The 24,626-nt window shown below is 36.4% G+C and overlaps 8 protein-coding genes across 10 annotated transcripts; 5 read left to right on the top strand and 3 right to left on the bottom strand.

Moving 5' to 3' along the window:
* The first annotated feature begins 132 nt into the window (after positions 1-132).
* LOC110858633 (receptor expression-enhancing protein 6) lies at positions 133-3,084 on the top strand. Its single transcript, XM_022107465.2, has 7 exons — positions 133-282; positions 546-710; positions 1,554-1,676; positions 1,742-1,765; positions 2,103-2,188; positions 2,250-2,406; positions 2,483-3,084. The coding sequence occupies exons 2-7, from the start codon at positions 584-586 to the stop codon at positions 2,509-2,511; spliced, it is 546 nt and encodes a 181-aa protein (XP_021963157.1). The 5' UTR covers positions 133-282; positions 546-583; the 3' UTR covers positions 2,512-3,084.
* A 148-nt stretch (positions 3,085-3,232) lies between these two features.
* LOC110858643 (bis(5'-nucleosyl)-tetraphosphatase [asymmetrical]) lies at positions 3,233-4,083 on the bottom strand. Its single transcript, XM_022107476.2, has 3 exons — positions 3,774-4,083; positions 3,586-3,704; positions 3,233-3,497 (listed from the first exon to the last, which is right to left on the bottom strand). Exons 1-3 carry the CDS (start codon positions 3,889-3,891, stop codon positions 3,291-3,293), a joined length of 444 nt encoding a protein of 147 aa, XP_021963168.1. The 5' UTR covers positions 3,892-4,083; the 3' UTR covers positions 3,233-3,290.
* Positions 4,084-4,106: 23 nt separating this feature from the next.
* On the top strand, positions 4,107-8,851 carry LOC110863626 (SURP and G-patch domain-containing protein 1). 2 transcript variants are annotated; one of them, XM_022112974.2, is made up of 15 exons: positions 4,107-4,244; positions 4,330-4,589; positions 4,808-4,856; positions 5,040-5,152; positions 5,252-5,635; positions 5,748-5,871; positions 5,958-6,577; positions 6,675-6,822; positions 7,017-7,063; positions 7,421-7,505; positions 7,731-7,782; positions 7,859-7,981; positions 8,054-8,214; positions 8,311-8,440; positions 8,545-8,851. In XM_022112974.2, the coding sequence occupies exons 2-15, from the start codon at positions 4,373-4,375 to the stop codon at positions 8,569-8,571; spliced, it is 2,280 nt and encodes a 759-aa protein (XP_021968666.1). In that variant the 5' UTR covers positions 4,107-4,244; positions 4,330-4,372; the 3' UTR covers positions 8,572-8,851. The 2 variants fall into 2 exon arrangements, with proteins under 2 accessions (XP_021968666.1, XP_021968667.1); XM_022112975.2 differs by lacking the exons at positions 4,107-4,244; positions 4,808-4,856 and having other exon boundaries at positions 4,451-4,589; positions 8,545-8,571.
* Positions 8,852-9,536: 685 nt separating this feature from the next.
* LOC110863339 (aldehyde dehydrogenase family 3 member B1) lies at positions 9,537-12,429 on the top strand. Its single transcript, XM_022112621.2, has 10 exons — positions 9,537-9,983; positions 10,051-10,207; positions 10,359-10,475; positions 10,583-10,624; positions 10,706-10,762; positions 10,873-10,961; positions 11,067-11,312; positions 11,404-11,647; positions 11,710-11,918; positions 11,985-12,429. Exons 1-10 carry the CDS (start codon positions 9,924-9,926, stop codon positions 12,315-12,317), a joined length of 1,554 nt encoding a protein of 517 aa, XP_021968313.1. The 5' UTR covers positions 9,537-9,923; the 3' UTR covers positions 12,318-12,429.
* Positions 12,430-12,440: 11 nt separating this feature from the next.
* LOC110843591 lies at positions 12,441-14,685 on the bottom strand. Of its 2 annotated transcripts, none has more exons than XM_022089566.2 (5): positions 14,552-14,685; positions 13,279-13,897; positions 13,117-13,186; positions 12,854-13,021; positions 12,441-12,770 (listed from the first exon to the last, which is right to left on the bottom strand). In XM_022089566.2, exons 2-5 carry the CDS (start codon positions 13,894-13,896, stop codon positions 12,631-12,633), a joined length of 996 nt encoding a protein of 331 aa, XP_021945258.1. In that variant the 5' UTR covers position 13,897; positions 14,552-14,685; the 3' UTR covers positions 12,441-12,630. The 2 variants fall into 2 exon arrangements, with proteins under 2 accessions (XP_021945258.1, XP_035714531.1); XM_035858638.1 differs by having other exon boundaries at positions 12,854-13,045.
* Positions 14,686-14,793: 108 nt separating this feature from the next.
* LOC110848255 (aldehyde dehydrogenase, mitochondrial) lies at positions 14,794-20,035 on the bottom strand. The gene is made up of 16 exons (XM_022095429.2): positions 19,776-20,035; positions 19,222-19,388; positions 18,917-19,100; positions 18,814-18,837; positions 18,249-18,398; positions 16,893-16,938; positions 16,768-16,818; positions 16,627-16,685; positions 16,488-16,547; positions 16,265-16,351; positions 16,171-16,186; positions 15,910-15,957; positions 15,575-15,826; positions 15,315-15,468; positions 15,183-15,228; positions 14,794-15,060 (listed from the first exon to the last, which is right to left on the bottom strand). The coding sequence occupies exons 1-16, from the start codon at positions 19,896-19,898 to the stop codon at positions 14,968-14,970; spliced, it is 1,560 nt and encodes a 519-aa protein (XP_021951121.1). The 5' UTR covers positions 19,899-20,035; the 3' UTR covers positions 14,794-14,967.
* A 155-nt stretch (positions 20,036-20,190) lies between these two features.
* Positions 20,191-24,614, top strand: LOC118438425. Its single transcript, XM_035858662.1, has 3 exons — positions 20,191-20,615; positions 23,754-23,830; positions 23,941-24,614. Coding segments are annotated over exons 1-3 (711 nt in total). The 5' UTR covers positions 20,191-20,613; the 3' UTR covers positions 24,573-24,614.
* On the top strand, positions 21,467-23,427 carry LOC110855057 (piggyBac transposable element-derived protein 4). The gene is made up of 4 exons (XM_035858627.1): positions 21,467-21,699; positions 21,766-22,341; positions 22,403-22,991; positions 23,052-23,427. The coding sequence occupies exons 1-4, from the start codon at positions 21,473-21,475 to the stop codon at positions 23,229-23,231; spliced, it is 1,572 nt and encodes a 523-aa protein (XP_035714520.1). The 5' UTR covers positions 21,467-21,472; the 3' UTR covers positions 23,232-23,427.
* Positions 24,615-24,626: the final 12 nt, after the last annotated feature.

Raw genomic sequence — 24,626 nt, forward strand, 5'->3', positions numbered from 1 at the left:
CTCACTCACCGTCATTATTATAATCCTAGTCATTGCAAACTAATTTGCACATAATATTTGCAAATATGTATGATATGAAAGCCACCACCATCAACCAAACATGTTCCAGAGGCGTGCTAGTGCTAGCAACCACACCGCTCATTTTGTCGTTGGACTCGGTTGGACTCCATATTACTTTATTCTCCTTCCTTTGAGCTTATGCTCTTGTGTTTCTGAGGAAAATATCCAAGTTTCCAACTAATTTTTCATCTTCGTGAAATACTGCTCGATTTTCCTACCCAGGTAATAAAATTTCAATAATACAGGTATTCTAACAGACACGTAAGAAAAGTAAAAGAAAGTAGAGAAAGAAGGCAATTGAACCAATTTTACTAAAAAAACAAAGTTTTTGATCACAATTAATTTGGCAATTGTATTTTTGACTTTTGTTCATTCTATCAGATGCTTTAACGTTTGGCGAACTTTTCTGAGTAAAATTAATCGTCTTATTCATTATTGTGTATTTTTATGCTACATCACTAATACTTATATTATAATTATTATAGAAAGAAGACCAGAAACTTTGGCTGAGAATCGTATCATCATGTCAGCACAAATACAAGGATATCTGGAACAAGTGGAGAAACTTCTTCACGAAAAGAATAAGTTCACCGAAGTTATTGCTCTCGCGGAACAAAAAACCGGTGTCAAGCGGCTTTACATTGTTTCCGGTGAGGCTAAAATACAGACATTTAGAAATAACTCTAAATGTCGAGTGCATTATAATTTAATGTTATTAGTTTACGACAGTCTCATTTCATAATTGAATGACTTGTACTTGTTTGGCAAGTTATTATATAGTAGGAAGTAAATCACAATGCACATCTTCCAGTTCTTTATTAAATTAAAATGGGTAATATGCATCAGCCCTAATTTGAGTATGACGCATATGATATAATAACATATATAGATTTGAGGTCATAATAATTGTCAAGTAACATGTTTTTATCATATTTTTGTCTGATAAGATATCAGAGTAAAATCAATAAGTTTTTCTACTTCATGTTCAACTGTGGCTGTTGGTTGAGTGTTGAATTGACTATCTCTGTTGCAAATGCACGGCAAGTGAATATGCAGTTCGGATTAAGCATTAAGTTATAAAGAAATCATTACACCAGATTGCATAACACATACATGAATTCGCAATCCAATTGGTGGTTGTTGCACATTTTAACTACTACTAAGTAACTAGCTATGGCATGCTTGGCATTGCTTGGCAGGGTAATAGTATTACCGTAATACACCATCCATATTGAGCTTTTGCCAATATCAAACATTAGTGTTACACTTTTAAATTCTAGTCTGGTTTGTATTTTCTTTAAATTCGACCGCAAGTTACTGCAATAATGACGAAACCAGAAGAATTAAGTTTTAGTGGTATTAAGACAAAGGCTATTGCCATATGGGAGAATATTGACAATAATGAGTTAGTAATGTGTGAATATTTGGTATTAATATAATATCCTAACCTAAAATAAAAACAAATAACCATTTGGTGTTTATTTTTCTTCCAGGTGGAGTTGCTTTCATGTCATTGTGGTTGATTTTTGGATATGGAGCCCAGCTTCTATGCAATTCAATTGGATTTATTTATCCGGCTTATGCATCAGTGAAAGCAATTGAGTCTCCTCCAAAAGGTGCTAAGATTATTCTTATACTTCTTTTTAAAAAATTTTTAAAAATTTAACAAATTTTTTTACAGGCGATGACACTAAATGGTTGATGTGTAAGAACTTTGCATTTTTTCTATTAAATTATTAGCCCGAGCTAAGGCTGATGTTTATGTAACGAGTTAACGACTAATGAGATGAGTAAAATTTTCATTAACACGGTATGCAGTAATTGTACAGTATGTGTATTTCTTACCAAGTCAATGACATAAATACAATTACTGCATACCGTCTTTGGTAGCCAGTTTTCAAAAAAATAAATAAATAAAGTCGGAGAAAGGAACTAAAAATTACCAATAAAAATATCTACTTACAATGGAGTGAATAATTAAACTAGCTCAGCTCGGGCTCAAATACTGACCGAGGGTTTTCTGATTTTTTTTTGCTTTTTAGACTGGGTGGTCTTTGCTCTGTTCAGCGTTGTCGAATTTTTTTCGGACATCCTTCTCAATTGGTTCCCATTGTACTGGCTTGTGAAGGTACATTTTATTTATTTTGTGCTTGGTGAGTAATTAATTGCTATTATTTCCTTGAAACTAGTGCGTTTTCCTGATCTGGTGTTTCATCCCACTTGCCACCAATGGAACAAATGTTATCTACAATCGAATTGTGCGGCCACTATTTTTAAAACACCAGGGACACGTTGACAATTTCTTGGGCAAAGCAACTGATGCTGCTGCTAACCTTGTTAACAAGGGTATGTGTATGTATATATGCAATGCATAATATAATTTTTATTTCTTAAATCCTAATGATGTGGTGTCAACTTTCAGCCCAAGACGAGCTCCGAAAGAATAATTAATTTTTGTTTCATTTCGACTGTTTTAAACAAAATCAAATTCTCAATAACACCAATCTTGGACTTAAAACAACAAGTTATAACCTACATTAGTATTTATAATGTACGTGTATATTCCGGAAGAGATGTGATTGAACTAAACTATACAAACACAACGGGAAGCTCAAAAACACCTTGATAATATTATTTCTTGCATTGTTAGGTCATTCTGTTAAATATCGTATGATCGTTAATTCTATATACATAAAACACATGTTATAATATAAATGTTATGAATTATGTATTTCAACTCAAGTACGTACTTATAAAAAATTTAAATGCGTGAAATGAAAACCAATAGTAGGTGCCTCTCACTATTTGTACCTTCACATTTCTTTCACAATTTTCTCATTCGTCCAGTGTATTTTAATCTGAAGTAGGGAAGCCACAAATATTCGAATTTGTAAATATTGTTATCTTTCCTCATCTACTTTCATTGTTAGTGTTAGTACATACTTCTCCATTGATGGCATACATTGTTAATATACAAGTGCCATGTTATCTTACGTAAACCTACCATATTAAATGTTATTATTATTATTCGTGATTCATAGAAAATAAGACATGAATTATTTTACAAAATATCTATCTTGGTGTAACTAGAGTGCGCATGCAAGTGCATGGATTAAAATTCAGAAAAAATGAATCATGCATTTGCAGAGGAAAACTCATATATTGCACAAGGTTAAGTTTTTAACTTTTGAATATTTATTTCATTCAAACTTTAATCCATGCATGGACAATTAACTGCTGAAATGTTCCTTTTCTTTAAGATATTTATCAACTGCTTTGATAGCATCTCCCAAATCCTGATGAGTCAATGTTAAGGCAGTCTCCATGTTCACCCATTTATAATCCTTATGCTCGTCCGACAGCTTGATAGAAGCCTGAGGATTCTTCAGTCTAGCAATCCAGTAGTCTACAGTTTTCGGTTTTTCTTTGACCATGTACTAGATATTAAATCAAGCCGTTCACACGATTACTAGATATGACACACCATCAACTGAAATAATCGTCATGTTTCGTGTATTAAAGCACCTTCAACACAAACGGAGGGTAATTAGTGTCAATATCATATTGATCTTTGCCAAGCCCGGATTCTTCTTCCGTCTCCCGAAGTGCTGTTTGCATTTTATCCTCACCAGGGTCTACATGACCTATAAATAAACGTACCCTCATTACTGGTGATTCTTGTGGAGCAATTTACATATAGCTTGGTGTTGGACCTTTTGGTGGACTCCAGTGAAAATTTTGATACGACGCTTGAAGAAGGAGATATTGAAACTCTCCCAGAAAACGGTAGATCAATATCCCAGCCGCAGCCTTGAGCTGTTCGCCAGCCATTTTTCAGTCTGTCCTTTCTAAATTGTCCTTATTTATGACATACAACAAGTCCGAAGGAAAGAACGAGCCTTGTCAATTAGATAGATCAATCAATTAATTACGAGTATGTAGTACTTACTAAGTACTATTACTTAGTAGATCATTTAGATTTTTAGATGACGAGTTGATGAAAATATCATCGCCTTTCCTTTCGCGCTGAGGATTTCAGTTGTCTCATCGCAATTGTCTCCATCTGAGGAGTGCGAAGTACAAATACGAATTAAATAAACACTGCAAGAAATTGTTTTTAAAAATAGTTTTTTAATGGAATGTTCAAATAATCTATCTTCTGCGGTGCTACACATTTGACGACGGTATTAACATTAACAATTAACAATGGCGAATGCATCATTTAATATTTTTGGTTGTAATTTCAATTTTGACTTATTATTATTTCAGGCGACTTTGTCAATAATATCTGGAAACAATATTTTTTCCGACAATGTTTTACGGCAAGTCTGGAGGAAACGATAGGCATGGTTTTGGTCGGAATGATCGACATGACCAAATGGTGAAGCAACAACAGTTAATTGAGCAGAAAAAACGAGAAATTCAAGCGCGATTAGATGCTGAGCGCAAGAAAGAGTTGCAAGAATGTGAAGCAACTGCGGGGGATACAGATAATGCAGAAGTTGACGTCAAGTCTCCTAGTTCGATCGGTAAGAAATGAATCTGTGGTGTTCGCCATTAATAAGTGCATAGCTAGATTAGGGTGCAACTAGTTAAGTTTAACATTCATCCCAAAGTTTGCATGCCATATAACGGTAGTATGTTCAGGTAATGTAACGTAACTATTCATTGAGCAGCACAGGGCCCTCTATATATAGTTTGTAGTGAGTAATTGAATAGGGTGGAGATTGAGTGTTTTGAAATCTAGTCGCAGGTGCGAGTTCTTCTACTGCATCAACTTCGCCATCCTCACAAAGGTACAACAAACAAATATTCAAGTGTCGGGCTGGTGGTGATGTGATGAGGGTTTTCAAATCGAAACAACGTTGGACAAGACCTCAAATACTTCTTGAATATGAATCTCTGTGGATAATATTATTTAAATAAATTTGAAATGAATAAATTTTCGATTAACAGTTGTATTGTTTAATTATGTCCAGATGCAAAAGAGAAGTGGAGGGGAAAAAACCTGCAGCCGTCCAGTTTAACTTTAATAATGATGGAAGTTTCTTGGAGCAGTTTAAGAAGATGCAAGAAGAAACTATGAAAAAAAGTAAAACTATATACATTTTTTACCAATTATTCAATTTTTGATTTAAAACAAGTCAAGTTTACCATAATTTTAAATAATTGTTTTGCCTGCTGCCTTCAGAGAAAGAAGAGGAAGCAGCAGCGTTAGCAGCAACGGGAGTCGAAATAAAGGAAGAACCTTTGGATTACGATGATTATGGAAATCCAGTGAAAAATAATCCCGCAATTAAAATACTGCGCCAAGAAAATGTTGCTAGACATAGTGGTGGTAGTAATAACAATAGTAACAGTAACAATAGAAGATATGATCCTGATGCCTCCATAGAACAAGAATATTATAATGCTCCACCACCTCCTCCTCCTCGCCCCGGGCATCATCAGCATCACCACAACGTCAAACCATATTTCAATCAAAGACCCAGCAACATGGGCATGGATTATCATCAATATAACAAAGCATCGCCGCCGCCACCACCTCCTCCTCCACCTCCTCTCCCAATCCATGGTATTCTTATGAAAACTAAATACTATGATATACTTCATATATATCTACATAATATTATTCATGGTTATAATAAATACGTTTTATAACTGTTTATATTATTATGCAAAATTAGTGACTGCTCCGAAACAGCTTGGATTTCCTTCACCTCAAGTCAAAGCATTGGCAGCAGTTGTCGCAGAGAAAGGAGACTATATTGAGGATGAACAGCGAATGAAACAACATGATCCGCTGATGTGGTGAGACCTTTGGATTTGTTACACAGTAATGTAAATATCTAATCTGGACATGCGATTTAACCTAATGCTTAATTATTAAATTTAAGGTTCTTGAATAAGCCTGATTCGACGGAATATAAAACGTTTAGGGCTTTGGTGGCTGAAATAAAGTCTGACATTATGACGCACATGCGATACAATCAAGCCCCTCCACCACCACCACCGATTGTGACTAAAGAATTTTCAATTAAACCTGAACCTGGTTTAATTAAGGCAGAACCTTCATTTTCTCCTTTGCCTGTCCAACCATGCTTCAATAATTTCATCAAAATAGAGCCTTCTTCCGGGTCATTACAACAATCCATACCATCTCCGTATTCTAACTTTGTTAAATCAGATCCATGTACAACGCCACCACCACCACCAACAACAACAAAAGCAGCATCTTATGATGCCTTTAATTTCATCAAATCAGAGCAATCAACAGTAGGCCCAACATCAAGTTCGGCATCGGCAGCGACTTCTTATAGTAATTTTGTTAAATCTGAACCAGTTAGTTGCACAGGTGCAATTAAACGTGAAGCGCCCAGTTCAGACAGTGAGGAAACGGAACAAGAACGAAAGGAACGTAAACGAAGAAGCCGCTGGGGACCTCAATCTCAAGCTGACTTACCTCCCGCAGGCGTTGTAACAATTCCATTAGTTCCTGGGCTATCACTGGTCCCCTGTGAGACATAATTTCATGCCATAAATTCTATTATAATAATCGATATTTATTTTAAAATATGATAACTGATTGTATTTGTATGGATTAATACTTGAAGATGGATCAGGAGAGTCTGCAGAAGAGATTGGAATGAATTTGATGAATATGCCGCTGTTACCTGTATCTGCCATGGGAGCTGGACCTGGAGCCTCCATCTCAAAGATAACTAGAACTAATCCACAGCTTCTTGCATATGCTCGTCAAGCGTAAGCAAGTTATTTCACATTAATTAATCCATTATTCGCAATAGATTCATAAGTCAACATTTCTCAGGCTAAGCACAAAAATTTAATTTTAGCACCACGTTTACATTATTGTGTTCACGTTCATGAGAGATTTTTGTTTATTTATATGTGCCTTTATTTAATAATTTACTAAATACATTATTTTTGGTTTAAAGATACGGAAGAATTGATTTGGACGACGATGAATGGAAACAATGCATTGGTAAGTCGATAGAAACAAATCAGATTAAATGCTAATCCTAACTTGTGTCGTTAAGTCCAACTACGACTCATGCATGTAAATATACATACATATGTAGAAAATCAAGTATTTCACACCCTGTAAATTAAATTATAGAAGAAAGTTAATTATATATAGCCCTTAGATTAAACCTTGAGATTGTTTATTAGTATTAATTGCATTTAACTAATTATTTTTGTTTAAAGATCTGCTATTTGCTAATAATTATTGCTTTACGAGTAAAATTCATAATTAATCAATTGTGTTATCGACTTAGAGAGGCGGACACGACAATACTATTAATTTTAAAAACTTATTATGCTATTGGTTTATACCCAGATGCATACAAAATGAACATGGTTTTCCAAGACATTGCCAGAAAGAAAGCAAACGATGAAGAATTAGCTCGAGCTGGAAAATTCAAGTGAGTGGGAATTCCATTATCAAGTTATTGTAGCAAACGAAGCAAATGGACACAAATGTAAAGTGTGACTACTGCTAATTGCACAAGGATAAACGATTTTCACTTGCCCCTTTCTGATCTAGCACATTTATCCTACTCGGATACTAGAAATCGTCTCCATTTATTTCTTCAGCGACGCATTGTCTGTATAGATGAGTATTATTCAATTTTAAGTTGTATTTGTAGACATGAATACGATAGCGATGAGGAGACAGAAGGTGGAACATGGGAGCACAAGGTTTTCATTAAATCATCCTCTTCTTTCAAAAATCGTTGTCAAATTGTTACTCATATTCCACTGTTATAATTTCAAGGTTCGCATGAAGGAAATGGAGAAAACGAGAGATTGGGCTCAAGAACTAACACAAAGTGCCCATGGAAAACATCATATTGGCGATTTTCTTCCTCCAGATGAACTAGCAAAATTCATGGAAAAGGTTAGCATAATGTTGAAGTAATTATTCCGGCTATCGAATTGCCCACAATTTATTTTATGACTTACATTGCAGTACAAAGCAGTCAAAGAAGGCAAACAGCTTGATGAGAGCGAGTACCAAGAGTACAAACTTCAGCAAGATAATATCGGTTTCAAAATGTTACAAAAGATGGGGTGGTCCTCTGGCGAAGGGCTGGGCGCTGAGAACCAAGGCATTCTTGCTCCAATCGACAAGTGAGTGTATAGCTTTTGTAAAGTACAAACACATATATATTATCATTGACAAACCATGGCTTAGTGACCAAGTATAAATAAATAAATATTGCGTAGGGGCAAAGTGCCATCAGATAAGATGGGGTTAGGCGTAGAAAAACCTGGGGACTTGAATGAAGAGGATGACGAATATACTGCTTACAGAAAAAGGATGATGCTAGCTTACAGATTTCGACCGAATCCTTTGGTAATTCAATATTATTTAATATGAATAAGTTAATGTGAAATGATTAATTGTTGATTATAAACCATTTAAAAATTATATAATTCGTGTTATTGATTTACCTATAGAACAATCCCCGGCGAGCATACTATTAGCGTGTGGGAGATTGAAGAGAGGATGAAAAAAGACATGAATCATATACTTTGCAATAAAAATTTGTTCGCATATTAGGTATTGTTAAAATGTTAATCCCTCTCTACTCTACCCCCTATCTATCTATTTAGTACTTTTAAGATACTGTTGCCACTTTTGTCGTTTTGTATCTCACACAATAAGCTATTGGTTGATATTATCATTGTTTAATATATTTATTCAGTATGATATTCAGATGAAATAAAAATGCTTCACTTATTGAGGGAGCCCTTATAAGAAAGATAAGAAAGACTTATTTGTAAGATTTCTGCTCAGACGTAATGCAGAAAACTCCTGACATGCAATATATGTTGCATGCATTAAGGGCTTGTCTTACGGCGTATTGCACATCATATAATTATAAACATATCCTATGCCTATTTGTTGTGGGAAAATGTTTATGCTAAAGTTCTCTTCTCACGATCCAAAACAATGTAAAGTAAATTAGTACAATTCAGCTTAACCCGAAACAAGGATTAGACATTTTGCATGGCACATGTTATGGCTAATCAATATATTCGTTCGTATAGTGGGTACGTTATTGGGTAGGCAGGGGATAACAATCATGTAATCGATTACATAGGAGCCTGTTGGCATTAAATAAATACAAATTCGAGCAAAATTTCTGCACGTAGTATAAAACCATTCTCCTTTCCGTATGCCAAGTAATATTTCAACCATCATAAGTAACACATAAAATTAATTCTATTTTGAGTCTTCCACATTTACTCATTTCCTCAATGTTAAGATATCATATCAATGACATATCCCTCCAGCCAGGCTGAAGGAGTCAAAATGTCAAGACCATTACTTAACTGACTTCTTAAACTTACGTTATATCTTTATAAGACCTATAATAAATGAACTTTGGTATGTATGCATGTACATATAGCAAATGTGTTTTATCAGTATTTGCACAACGCGAAGTAAAGTTCAAGTGGCCATCGATCTGTACTACCAAAATTTGTCCCATATACATAAATAAATACATTACATTATGTTCATATGCGAACTCCAATCTGTACATTTGCAAAATTCATGACATGTACATTGTTCCTGACAAGTTTAGATAAGTGATAAAACATCAGTAATTATTGTCGCTGATTGCAAATTCTTCTGATTTCTCATCATACCAATATCTTTTGCATAGTGATTGATTTGATAGTCTTGTGATTGTCAGCAAGCAGTGTGGGCGAACCTAATTGTAACATCTTTTAATATACAGTTTGATACTGGTGCTCACATATTTTATACCACTTTGACTTCGACTTAAGAATTATTCAAGTAATTAACTCAGGACAACGCATACAAAAAAATGGCAGCCGACGCCGGATTAGTGAATGGTGGAGCTAGTAATAATGAGGGGTTCTCAAAAGTAAGAAAATAAGCATAAACTGACATTGAAAACAATGCCCCTTGAAAATGTCATTTGTGTGGTAAAGATGATGACCGAGATGCGGAAAGTTTTTGAGACTGGTCGGACCCTGCCTCTTGCTTTCCGACTACGTCAACTGGATCGTTTTTATGACATGGTCAATGAAAATTTTGATGACATGTTATCTGCGAGCAATAAAGACATGAGGAAAACAAAATTTGAAGGTAATCTATGAGTAGTAAGGAATCAATGCTAGTAGTTAAGCAATTTGAAAAATTTATGGACATGTAGAAACTTGGTGCATTTCCGTTCGGTCGAATTTAGCAACATTTAATTGTCTAGTATTTTTTATTACTTATACAAACGTCTTTTTAGCTGGCAGTTATGAGCTTGAAATTCTCAAGATTGAGGCAAAAAAAATGAAGAAGAACTTGAAAACTTGGGTACAAAGGGAATGGTTACCATTTAATATATTGGTGCCTTTCGATTCAGGTATGCACATAAATGATGCAATATTGATATATTGAGATAACGCATAGCATTGCCGTTTAATTTGTCGAAATATTGACCTAAATATATGTTTTTGTCAATAATTATAGCATGCATCAAGAGAGATCCGTACGGTCTAGTCCTTATAATTGGTTCGTGGGTAGCAATTTATTAAATTTTGATTGAAAATGAGATTTATTAGAAGAATACATATTTAATTAATTCTAATCAAGGACCATGGAATTACCCGTTCCTTCTTCCACTTCAACCACTTGTGGGGGCTATCGCTGGTGTGTTGTGCATAATTTGTTAAAAATACAATAGATATTTTCGGAGAGATTTAACATTTAGCTTTAATAAAAAATCTATATTTCATACATATTTTCAAATATTCCGATAGCTGGAAATTGTTGCATTCTCAAGCCTTCTGAGCACTCGCCCCATGTGTCTGCCAAGATTGCAGAGCTTATTCCAAAATACTTGGATCCGGTAATAATTACTTACGTATAATTATCAGTCTAAAGTTATCATGTTAATCCCATTTATTTATTATGATCACTGTCATCATTTACTTATTTTTATTGTGGTTTGTAGGAATGCTACAAAGTTGCTCAGGGGGGTGTGCAAGACACGATCCAGCTCCTGGATCAGAAATTCGACTATATTTTCGCGACATCATCGACTTGCATTGGCAAATCAATTATGCAAGCTGCAGCTCGTTTTCTTACACCAGTGACTTTAGAACTGGGAGGAAAGAGTCCAGTCTACATTGATGAAGACGCTGATCTAGAAATGACAACAAAGCGAATTTTGTGGGGAAAATGTATCAATCTTGGTCAGGTATGCAAATCGAGTTCTGATTATGAGAATGGTTCGAATCGAAGTGAAGTGTGACAAAAAGTGAAAGCTATACAAGTTTTTGCTTTTGTAGACGTGCATTGCTCCAGATTACGTTCTTTGCTCCAGGAAAGCACAAACCATTTTTATTGAAAATGCCAAGAAGTACTTGCAAGAGTGGTATGGCGATGATCCCAAAACCAGCATGGATTTGCCCCGCATCATTAATTTAAATCATTTCAAGAGACTCTCAAAGTTGCTGGATGGAACAAGTGGAAATATTGCATTGGGTGGAGACAGAGACTCGGAAGACCTCTACATTTCACCAACACTCGTTGGTATGTATTATAAAACAAGTTTTTCGTATAGTATGTAATCTTATATGAGGAACAATTTCTAGTCGACGTCAATGAGGAGGACATGTTAATGCAGGAAGAAATTTTTGGTCCTATTTTACCATTCGTCACAGTCAACTCGAAAGAAGAGGCTTTGAAATTTATCAAAAGCAGACCAAAACCCCTGGCCCTTTATGTGTTCTCAAAGTCCACAGCCACGATGGATTACTTTATCGACAGATCTAGTGCAGGAGCGGTCTGCGTAAATGACGTGGTACAGTGTTATCCTAATTAAGCAGATCTGACTGACTCTCCTTAACGTGAATCTGTGAATCTATAGGTGGTGCAGAATGCGTGGGACGGGCTGGCCTTTGGGGGTGTGGGTGACTCTGGGATGGGTCGTTATCACGGTCGTTATTCGTACGATACGTTTTCTCATGAAAAGAGTGTCTTGATTCGTAGTTTTTCAAAAACTGGAGAGAGCATGGCTTCTGTCCGCTATCCACCATATTCCACCCGCCACATGCAAATAATTGGGGCCTTTGTGAAGCATTTCACAAAATTCAATATTCCGCAGTATAAACCTCTCGCATATTTGCTAAGCTTCATTGGGGGAGTTGCTTCGGCTATCGCTGTCGTAGGCGCAAGATGGATAACGCCCAAGAAGCGATAAAAATAAAATTATTTACAAATACATACATTGTTAATATTTAGTCTTTTATGTTGTTGATTCCACCAAAAGCAAATTTCATTAAATTACATCAAAGTAACATTCCTATACCATACATAGTAGGGGTACAATTTTAAATTTAAATTTATTTAAAAGGAAAGTAGCAAATAAGCTCCTCATAATAACAGACAGAGTACATTAATAATTCATTATATAACGAAACATCACACTTCTGACAATATGCACAAAATACGTACGTTCATAAGAGCATCCTGACTATTCTTTCGAACTTTTAGATATTACGATCGGCTAACCATCATTGCATGCAGTATGCAGTGGTAGCTTGGGAAGTTGCTGGGCTGGAAGGACGTGACGTGAGCATTTCATCGGTCTCCTGGTTCTGCTCAATAAAATTATCTATATCTTCACGAGAATTTGCATTTTTCTTTAAAGTATCTGTTTCAAATAAAAATGTATATTTGCATTAAAAAGTGTTCCTTTATATCACTATGTTCTTATTTCACTATTTTAAGCATTACCTTGCTTTTGACGATTAGTTCGGCCGTACAAGGTGCGGATCGGAACTCCAAATTTTTTAGCGGCATTAGAATGACGCATTCCACTCTGGACTGCATTTATTGCATTGCAAATTTGATCGTAGGAATACTTCTTGTATTTTTCAGAATTCTTTGACTTTGACTCTTTACCTGAATAAAATGCCAACCAAACGGCTAATTTACTTTATAACTTAGCAGATTGCTTACTCAAATAAATCCAAAAAATGAAATAACTATTGAAATACCTTTTCCTTTTCCTTTAGCGATTTTATTATTATCGCCAGATTGGATTTTTCGGTCTTTAGTTTGGGTGACCTTTAAGAGCGTTAAAAATAAATTAGCTGCACTGACTGCACATATGTAACGTTGACCATGTATTGTGTCACATAACATAATGACCAACAAACCTGAGGATTCTCAGCGCACGATATGTTCCTGGAGCCTTTTTCAACATTATCCATTGCGCATATTGTCGTACTCTCGTCGAAAATTCGATTCCCAAAACGAACCTGATCTTCAACATTTACAGTGGATTGAAGTGCATCCATACAAGTAACGGTAGCACCCTCTACAACAGATTGTTGAATTTCTGTTGGAAGAACAATTCCTTTAATTCTCAATAACTCTGCAGCTTTCAAAAATCCAGCAATTTGTTTCTCTTCTAGCACTACTTTGCCCTTATAAATGAAGGCCAAAATTGATTCCAAATCTAACCGAGACTTGACACCACTAAGGATAAGACAACCAGGACCACCCATATATTCTTTAGGCATTTTCCTAATTATTTTCTCAAAATATTCTGAAGTAGCAGCGAGGATAAGTTTATGGCACGAAATAAAGATCTCCTCAGTGGCGCACGAAAGCGCAATATCGCACATAAATCCCGTATCCAAATACTTTGCAAACGTGTCGAATATTCCTCCCTTGTGATGATTCCACTGGATCGTGTATTTCGTCGTTGCGAGCGGTTTCGACCTCAAGGCCTCCTCACGTCCATGGTTCTCTGCGGTACTTAGGTGTTTCATCCTGTGGATGGGAGGGCGGAGAGAAATTAGCACATTAGTTTCTCGTTAATTAAAAGTTTCGGAAAGTCAAAATACTAAATTATTAAGGGCCCGGGGGAAGATTTACTTGATTTTATGTTAGCAACAATAATTGCCAGGGCCCCAAGATTATTATCGCTCTGTTAGGTTACGACCACAATTAATTGACACCGTTTCTATGGGACACTCACGTTCAAAAGCTTTGGTTTTGTCACTGCTTTTGAAAAAGTTTCCCTCAAGTCCCTCAAGTTTTTGAAAAAAGTTGTTTCTTTTGTTCCATGGATACTCAAAATGCAATTCCTGCCATTAATTTGGCAATTCTAAGCCAATTTGTCCTCACTTTACGACCAAATATCTCCACTGCACAAGAGGGCAGATCGTCAAAAAAAACTCAAGTAAAATCTAAAGATATGATTAACGCATTAAACATAATTTAAAAAATCTGCCCTCTTGTGCATTGCTGAATTTTATCGTCAAAGTTGACGTGATTTCTAAGCAACTTCCCCCAGGCCCTTAATGTTTTTATTATTGCTGTATTGTTGAGTAACATCTATAAAGCAGGCTAAATAATAATTATATATTACACGCCTGGTGAATGCAAATATAAAATTGCACAAAAAAACGTTCAATGGCTTACCTGTTTTTTTTAGAATTTGCGAATCCAAGGGGTATTAAATTGTTTGTCTTGATAAATCTGGATTAGGTCGAATAATGATATGCATGTGGAAGAATGGTTCAGCTTTCTGCTCGCTCGGGGTCATTGGATTGTGGTTCACAATTTGTGAGAGCAGGGCAATCTTTTCCACTCGCAGATCATTGCCCTTTCCTTTGCCGTTAGGATTTGCACAATGACATTTTACGTTGGACTATTTGGCTTACTTAATATACTCAATGATTTGTTTATTATTATCAAGCTTAATATCAAGTATGTTTGACAAAAATGTGCATTTTCAACAAGAGAAAATGCCGAAAGAATAATTAAAGCTCGGATGAAATAATATGATGAAATTGAACCGGCAAATAACAGATGGGCGATATTTTAAATCCAATAGTTTAACTGTTCTTTTGTGGAACCTTGATGGTAACCTGCTTCACTTCAGTGTAGTTGTTCAGTCCGTATTCTCCAAGTTCTCGGCCAAAGCCAGACTGAAAACATTACACATTTCACTAATTAATTACACACTGAAACTAACCAACTTTACTGAAAATTGCACACTTTATCTCTACTGCAGAATTTTATTTTATTATACATCGGGTAAATGTCGTACCTGTTTAAATCCTCCAAAAGGCGTTTGTGGACTGAATGAATCGTAACTTAAAGGAAAGAAAGATTCATAAATTATAAAATTATTTCGTAACATATGTATATTTCATATATAAATTTTTGAGTGAATTTTTACCAGTTCACCCAAACCGTCCCAGCCCGAAGTCCCGACGCCATATGCAAGGCTTTGTCCAAGTCTTTAGTAAAGACAGCTGCGGCTAAGCCATACATTGTGTTGTTTGCACGTTCAATAATTTCGTCGACATTTTTGAACTTGAGGATCTGTTGGACTGAATCGATCAAAAAATATGTATACATACATGTATAATATTACGGTGGATGGATAACAGCATAGCATATGATTGAGTCCATAAAGTGAGTGCATTTTCGTCTAACCTGGTCCAAAGATTTCTTCCTTTGCAATAGTCATGTTGTCCTGAACATCGGTGAAGACGGTGGGCTGAATGAAGTACCCTCTGTCGCCGTGACGGCCCCCTCCAATGGCCAGCTTGGCCCCCTCCTTCTTCCCAGAGTCAATCAAATGCAAGATTTTGTTCATCTGTTCCTCGTCAATTTGTGGTCCTTGAGTGGTGTTCGGGTCGTAAGGGTTGCCCACTATCTTTGCCTTGGCCAATTCAATACTCTTTCCTTAATATTTGTAGAAACACTTTAGAAAAATCGTATCTGAAGGAAAGACCCTGTACGCGAAGGCGATATTCGATAACTCATACCTACGAAGTCATCGTAGATGGCATCTTCCACAAATACTCGAGAACCGGCTGAGTTTGAAAAACAGATTAAATTGTAGTGGATGATGATGATTATTTATATTAACTTTTGTAGTAATAAAATCCGATCTTAGAAATTAGCTAGCTGCCAAATAGAATTTCTTGTGCTTAAATTGTGGTTTACTTTCATAAATAAAGCGACTAAAAATATCAAAACAGACTAAGCATTCATTTATTTGGTTTAGGAGTATTATTAATTCATACCACAGCAGCACTGTCCCTGTTTAAAAATTGAGATTTTAGTACCACCGTCGTGGTCATGATCTACTGTATACCTAAAATTTTTGAAACAACCTACTTGATTGAAGAAAAGGCCAAAATGTGCCATTTGAACGGCATAATCCAGGTCAGTGTCCTTGAATATGATATTTGGAGATTTTCCACCCTAATAAATTGTAGGGGAACTGAAGTTAGAATTTGTGGAGTTGTATATGGTTTGGGTGATCCATATTGTGCGTATGACTTATTTTGCGGTATGATATGCGTATATGAATGTTTGTTAACCCTTTAAAAACACATACCAACTCTAGTGTGACCCTCTTCAAATTTTTTGCAGCGGTTTGTTGAATAATTCTGCCAACCTAAAATGATAGCGTTTGACATGCATTTTGAAAATCTAACAATGAACATGGTATCGTATCATTGTTCATCTAAATATACCTCAGTAGATCCAGTGAAAGCGATTTTGTCGACCCCTGGATGTTCAACGATTGGTTGACCTATTAGAAAATATATCGTTACCAAAAGAATAAAAGTAGAATACATGAATGACAAATATTTATTTGTCGTGCGGAGACTCACCTGCCCCCGGTCCATAACCAGGAATCATGCTAACAACTCCAGCAGGAAAACCTGAAAAAACATGGAAAACCTTACAGGTTTATAAATGGAATTATAATTTAAATTTATGATTAAATGAAACTAACCAGCCTCACGTATCAACTCAGCAACATACAGGGCAGTTAACGGAGTCTATAACATTAGACAGGTTATAAGTATTTATAAGCAATTAGTAATAATCAACTCTAGTAAACATATATAAGATATTGGACAGTAAGGAATAACTGATCGCAGGTTTAAATTGAATTTCACCCCGCTCCCAATGTAATCAAGTGGGCACGTGATTCTAGCGCGAAAATATCCTGCGATCATTTATTCCATAACGAGCAATAGTGGCAGTGCGCTATCCAAAAAATCTTGGACACGACATATCTGCGTAGTTTGCAGAAAATCTGTAATTGACTTTGACCCTGTTTGCTATTTGCAATTTTGCAGTACTTGTATAGATTTATTGTCATTCGAGATCCTACGCTAAAATTAAAAACCTACAGTGCAGACTCCATATAGCCCGAGTCAGGGACATAGTCCCTGACTCAATAAGTCAGAGCCCGCTTCTAAATTCTTTTCCGAACTGACCGACATAATATCACCAACTTCCGTGTTGTGGATGGTTAAAAGTTTGTTAGATAGTTTCTATTATTTGGTACCAAATTTTTGAATTAGTTACAAATCATGTGCCTTGACCACCATGACCAGTGGCTTCTTTAACAACCTGAAGTTCTAAGCTGTATGTATGTGCTATTCAGCCTCCAAATCAAATTTCAGCTCGATATAACGATTTTTAAAAATCAGTATGGGTCACCCCATACTGATTGCACTCTGGTCACTTTGGTCTGGTTGCACTTTGTTCACTTTTAACTTCATATTCTTTAATTAGCAGTCATTAAGTATCATTGTGCCGGATTTCATCTTTTTAAAGCAATTTCTAAAAATCGGTATGGGTCACCCCATAGGGGCGTTCCAGATAAAAATTTTACCAATATCATATCATATTCTTTCATTAATCCTAAGACCCATAAGCAACCTCTCCACCAAATTTCAGTTCGATATGATGGTTTTGAAAAATCGGTATGGGTCACCCCATAGGGTCACTCATGATGAAAATTTTTCCAACCTGAAGTTATTTTTTTCTATTAGGAGCCATTAGCAACCTCTGTACCAAATTTCAGCTCTCTACAACAATTTTGAAATTTTGGTGCATAAGACCCCACCCACTCCGATGACCCCCACCGGTCAACCACTGGACCGATTTCGCCCATCTTCGAACTCGTTTCCTAACTTTGTCCAATATGCATATGGTAAAAATTTCAAGTCAATCGGTTTAGCCGTTTTGGCTCTATCGTGCCGGACAGACAGACAGACAGACGGACGGACATGACGGTTCCATAAGCCCTGACTCGGGCTAAAAATTAAACGTTTTGTCTGTATTAAAGTAAAATTACCTGTTCAGCTGGCTTCATAATTGAAACATTTCCCATACTTAAGCAAGGCCCTAACTTCCACGAAAGCATCAAGAGTGGAAAATTCCAAGGTATTATCTGACCGCACACCCCCACCGGTTCGTGCCGGGTAAACGCAAAATGTTGCCCATTCTGAAACAAATGCATACATTTATATTTAGTTATAAGTATTCATATAGTTTTCGTAGATTAATCAGCTTAGAGCTTCTGGAATCGTCCTATCCGTCTGTGCCGCACTAAGGTACAAATCACTCGACCTATTTTAACCACCTTTTGGTCTTAAAATATCCGAAAGAGGCATTGAACGAGTATAAGACGTGCGCAATCCATCCTGTGGTTGATGATTGAGGGTCATTTAGATGGGAAAACAGCACTAAATCTTAAAAGTTCCTTGATAAACCTTGATATTTGAAGGTGATTTTTTTTAATTTAATAAGGAATGAGAAAAATTACTGGCTCGGGGTACGAAAATTTACTGCGGGTTTTCTACTCGTAATTATTCATCTATACCTCTACCAACTGTAACAATTTGTCAAAATAATTTTACCATTGGGATCACTTTGCCATGATTCTGTAAAAGTAATAGAATATAAATCAATGAATTAAAAAATCATATTTTGTTAATAATAATGTTAGGATAAAAGAAAAACCTTATCCGCCCATCCGGCGTAATATCGGAGAACATCAATGGACATTGGTACATCCAAATTAAAAGAATCGTTGAATGGTTTTCCATTGTCCAAAGTTTCCAAATTAGCCAAGTAGAGCCGATCCCTTTCCATTAAGTCGGCCAGTCTATGCAAAAGCACTCCCCGGTAGGAAGCGTCCATGGTTCTATATATGAGTTAAATATTCTTTATATACTCTTTTCTAGCAATCCTGAAGTTAGAATGTTCTGCGAAATTGTCTTCATATTATTGTTCTATGTGTAATTCTTTCTTTAATTAATACGCACCTCCATTCTGAACCAAGTTTGAACGCCTTTTGGGCTGCTTTCACGGCCAAGTCCACATCATCTTTATTTCCCTCTTGTACTTCGACCACACATTCGCCGGTAGCAGGGTTCAGCGTCTTGAACGTTTTTCCAGAAGAAGATTTTCTCCACTCATTGTTTATGAAGATCTGCAAAACGGCATAACACTTTATAGATAGGCAGACTTATTTAGGCAAAAACTGCAAATGAAAATCAACTCCTTGAACACGAGCAAAATCCATATGAACCTCGTCCACAAGGAATATCAAACTCGTAAGAGATATGATACATCTACATAAATACATAGTTGCACTTTCAAGGACAAGTAACTTCACGTGCAGTGTCCATCCATATATATTTTTTCGTCCAAATACCGAATACAAATATTCCTATTCATATCATCTACATACATAATATATATGAATGTAAATATGTGTTTTTTATCGCGAAAAGTACACAAAGCTTTATTTCTTCTCCGTTTTAATACTATGAGCAGTGATAAGTAAAAAAAACGATAGTAAATAAATAAGGTATACCCCGGTAAACTGGATCTCTGGATTGGGATTCGGTTGTGGTTTCGCCACGGCAGAAAAACTTCCCTTTGATGTCTTCACTGCGGACGCCACTGGTGTGACGAGAGACTTGACGTTTTTAAACATGTTGACGTACCGCAAATTGACGATGAAGAAATTGAAATTGTCCCGACAAAGTTGCTAACAGTATGGCCAATTAACAAACTTCAACTGGAGAGTGGTTTAGTTTTATGTAACTCAAGTGTGCGAAGAAGAAGCGAAGTTCAGGTTTAGCAGCACATTACAAGGTCAACTTGTTGTGTATGTATGAAAATGAACAGAGTTTGGATATGTATTGTAACTGTCATGAACACATTTCGGTTTTATGCATAGGAATGGGGATTTGCTCTGTAAATTATAAAGTGTGTCGCGGATACTCGGAGGTGGGTTACATGTTCTCGTTAAACCGAACCCGAGTTAAATCTTTGTTCAGCTTCAAGTTCATCTGTTGCAGTCAATGATCGTCGACGTCAGAACATCAGAAGGGTTCATATTCACAATATTTAAATATGACAGTTACTACATATTGGGAGTTTTCATTTTTCAAACTCAATAATTACACAGAAATGAACATGTTAACATTGTTTTACTTCGTATTGGTCTTCCTTAATCATAAAATATAGGTGCAGCCTACGGTGTGCAGTGTTCATGGCCCGAGTCAGGGTCAGAGCTCGCTTCTAAATGGTTCTCACAAAATTATTCATAAAATTTACTTCATATTCTTGAGTCTGATGCCTTAGCTTTGTTATAGTTACGTACGGCACCTATGTTTACCTATATTTACCTATACAGGGTGGTTTAAATGTCAGGTTACGATGGAAAATTTTTCAATGGGAAAAATTCGTAAATTTCCATTAGTTACAGATTTGGGATTGAGATTTTTATTAACCTTTTAAAAACGGATTCCACCAATAAGGTGGAGGGCGATTTCGATCTCTTGGCGACGGACTACACCAATAAGGTGTAGGCCAACTTTTTCTCGTTGACGACGGATTCCACCAATAAGGTGTATGGTTACAGAATTCCGTTGAGACCGGGCTACATCAATAAGGTGTAGGAAAAAAATAAAAATAAAGTGACGAAGAAAATTTTCTCAGCTGCTCCATTCTTTCCTCCTTATTTATCGTTGGACTTTCTTCACGCTTGAACTGCAATTTTTGAGGGGAGAGCTGTAATTGGGGGAGTAATTGCATCGTGCTGAACATACAGCCAGCCAAAATTCCAGAAAAGATAGGAAAATATCCAGTAAGTGTTGTATATTTTGTTGTAATATGTATGTGCATAAATGTTAAATATTCCTCGAATATCGACTCAAATTTATTTCACGTTTCAACAGGTACTCTCAACTTTCGGAAATCATGGCTATGCAAATATCGGAAGGTGATGACGACGACCTCTACTACGACGCTGCTTCAGAAGATGATTTTGAAGCTGAGGACGAGTCTGACAGCGATATTGACGAGGTTTAATATTCTTTTCGTTTGTGACCATTCCTCGGATTATGACCTTGCTCTACTTGTTAGGATGAAACCATAAACTGGGATGAAGAATTTCGTCCACCCGTGCATAATTTCCAAGGTCCAGATGATCAAATAAAGGATGATTTTCGCCACCACTTTGGAACATCTCTAGACATTCTCAGAAAATTCATTGATGACTCCATGGTCGAAAAGATAGCTGTGGAGTCGAACAGATACGCTGAGCAAGTGAAGCGAACCTCTCCCCGTGCATTTATTGGTTGGACCCCAGTCACTGCTGCTGATATCTGGCGCTTTCTATCTCTTATTTTGGCCATGACGCTTGTTAAAAAATCATCTTATAAAGAATACTGGTCCACAGACCCCTTAGTTTCGACCACATTTTTTCCTTCTGTCATGAGTCGAGATAGGTAATCTTATATAAATATGTACATATCAATATATGCATTTATCACACATTTTTCATTCTGTACTAGATTTATATCCATTTTGAGAGCTCTCCACTTCGTAAATAATGAAACCGTGCCACAAACCAACCAAGATCGCTTCATTAAACTCGGAAGTTTTATGACCGACCTGCTGATGAATTTTCAACGCGCAATTCATGCCGGAAAAGTTCTATGCATAGACGAAAGTTTAATTCCATTTAAAGGCAGGTTATCCTTTAAACAATATAACCCGAAAAAAAGGTCAAGATTTGGAGTGAAGTTGTTCCTCGTCGTGGATAGCGCAATGCAATTTGTTCTCGATGTTCTTCCATATCAAGGCAAGAGCACGCAGATAACTGACCGCTCGTGGATTTCTCTTGTTGGATTCGGGGGAGCCGCCGTTCTGACTCTTTTGCAGCCATACTTAGATGCTGGTCGTCGCATCATAATCGATAACTGGTTCCACAGCCTCAAATTAGCAAGGATGTTGAAAGATCGTCTCACGTATGTTTTGGGGACTGTACAAAAAAGACGGAAAGGAATTCCAAGAGGTGCAAGGATGACTCGAAAACTCAGAAAAGGAGAGGTTGAAACCTTTAGTGATGGAGACGTTTTGATAGAAAGGTTGGTGAAATATTTCTATTTATTTTTTTTCAAAAATTTAGAACCTCTTTGTACATACAAGATGGCAGGACAGGCGGGAAGTGCTTATCCTCAACACTTTCATGCCCCATGGAATGACGGAATGGCCCTCCACCAACCCCAACAACCAACGAATGAAGCCAGATACAGTTTTACTCTACAACAAGACCATGGGTGGGGTGGACAATGTCGACAAAACGATAAAACCCAACCAAAGTCTCCGCAAGTCATACAAGTGGTATAAAAAGGTCGCATTTTATTTGGTCGAGCTCTCGGTATATAATTCAATGATTATGTACAATACGACCCAAAACGATCAAGTTGGATTCCGCCGTCTTAATTACGAAGCGTTCGTCAAATCAATAATCCACAACATTCTCACGAAGTTCCCCGTAGCACGGAAGCCAAGAGGAAGACCTTCCCAAAGCCGTGTCTCAGTACCCTTAGCGAATATGCATATTCCAGAACGAGTTATGAAAGAAAACGGTTACCCAAGCAAATCCGATTGTTTCCACTGCAAAACAAAATTGGGGAAGAGGACGATTACGCAGTTCAAGTGCCTTGCTTGCGAGAAACGTTTGTGCATTGGTAGCAGCGTCTTCAACTGTTTCAAATTTTATCATGACGAAATGGTAAGTCGAGAACATGCTGTTTATCTTTGCTGAGAATTTATGTAGTGTATTCACAAATAGTTGCAGTTATCGCAGCAGCAGGTATCGCAGCAAGTAGTGCCACTAGCGGATCGCAACGAGTCACAGAACACTGGACAAAATTCACCACGTTACGATTACAATAACTTGTTTGAAATATATAATGCATCCCAAAATCATGATAGTAATGTCATCAATGATGATGATTTACTGTTCGTTTAGTTAATTGTTGTACTACTATGAAAATCAAATCCCACTGTCATGTCAAAAATTTATAGTGTGTGCCATTTGGCTCAGTTATATTGTTGATTTATAATTGAAATTTCATGTTCAAAAAGTGTATAATGTTCTAATTATTGTTCGCGAATCAGTTCTTGGTTCGTAATAAATCAAAACTGCATAAGCAGAATATTCAAAATCGGTTTGCATTAATTCAGTCCTCAACTGATTTTATCACCGCCCCACAACTCGGTCTCAATGGTATTTTGCACCCCAGAAAGTCCGCCCTCAAGAGCAATAGAAACCATTTTAAATTCCGTTTTTAAATGGTATCCAGGTCAAAATTAATTAGTTTTTATAAGGTTAATTTTTATCAAAACTTATGGAACACTGATGACAAAATTATTAAAATATTGGATTTCAGGGGCAAAATTTTGGTAACTAATGGAGATTTGCGAATTTTTCCCATTGAAAAATTTTCCATTGTAACCTGACATTTAAACCACCCTGTATTTACCACGAAAGGATATGTATTTATACACTGATGAAACTCAAACTGCAAATGATCCAATTCATTCCATTGATCGATAGATTAAGTGCATGTAAAACAGGACATTTCTAATTTATATTTATGTATGTACATATAACGTTATGAAGCATATACAATTTTTCGCTAATAAGGCACGCACTAAAAAACTGCAATATATTACAGGTGACCACCCACTCACAGATCATAGCATGGGTTCATCAAATAATTCGCTCAGACTATTTGCAGTTGCGACTTTCGTATTGATAATGTTATCAACATCAACGGGAGAAAATACAGAGAAGATTTTAATTGAATTGCTGAAAAGCGAAACGAATTTATCACTTGGGGATTCATGTACATACAATGCCAATATTGAAAACGACCAGTGTCAACATACGTTTTATCCACACAAGTACCGCATGATCTGTGACATCAAGACTAAAAAATGCAGATGTGTCTATTTCCGAAAGGGAGCAGACTTCAATCCTTTGAAAATTAAAAACAAGATGTGCCTAAGTCCTGAGTATGCTGTTTGCTACCCGTTCTACCCCTTGAATATTACTCTAGTCAAGGGACCCAAGACTTTCAGGATGAATTATACCGCAGCTCATGAGCAGTGCGACAATGATAAGCGGACTGGAGACAAATATCTGGAATGCTCCAGACCCAACAAGGGCAAGTTTGTGCAAACTCACAAAGATGAGCATTTCTGCTTGAAAAAGTCTGATCGATCTGGGGGCGGTCGATTGCAGTTGAAAGCATCTTATCTAATCTTGTGCTTAATTTTAATTTCTCGAATTTTCCCTTATGTGTGACGCAGAACTTGTTACACAGTAAATTGATATTTAAAATCAATATGTATGGTGTCA

This window comes from Folsomia candida, unplaced genomic scaffold, assembly GCF_002217175.1.
Source record: "Folsomia candida strain VU population unplaced genomic scaffold, ASM221717v1 Fcan01_Sc001, whole genome shotgun sequence".
Lineage (NCBI taxonomy): Eukaryota > Metazoa > Arthropoda > Collembola > Entomobryomorpha > Isotomidae > Folsomia > Folsomia candida.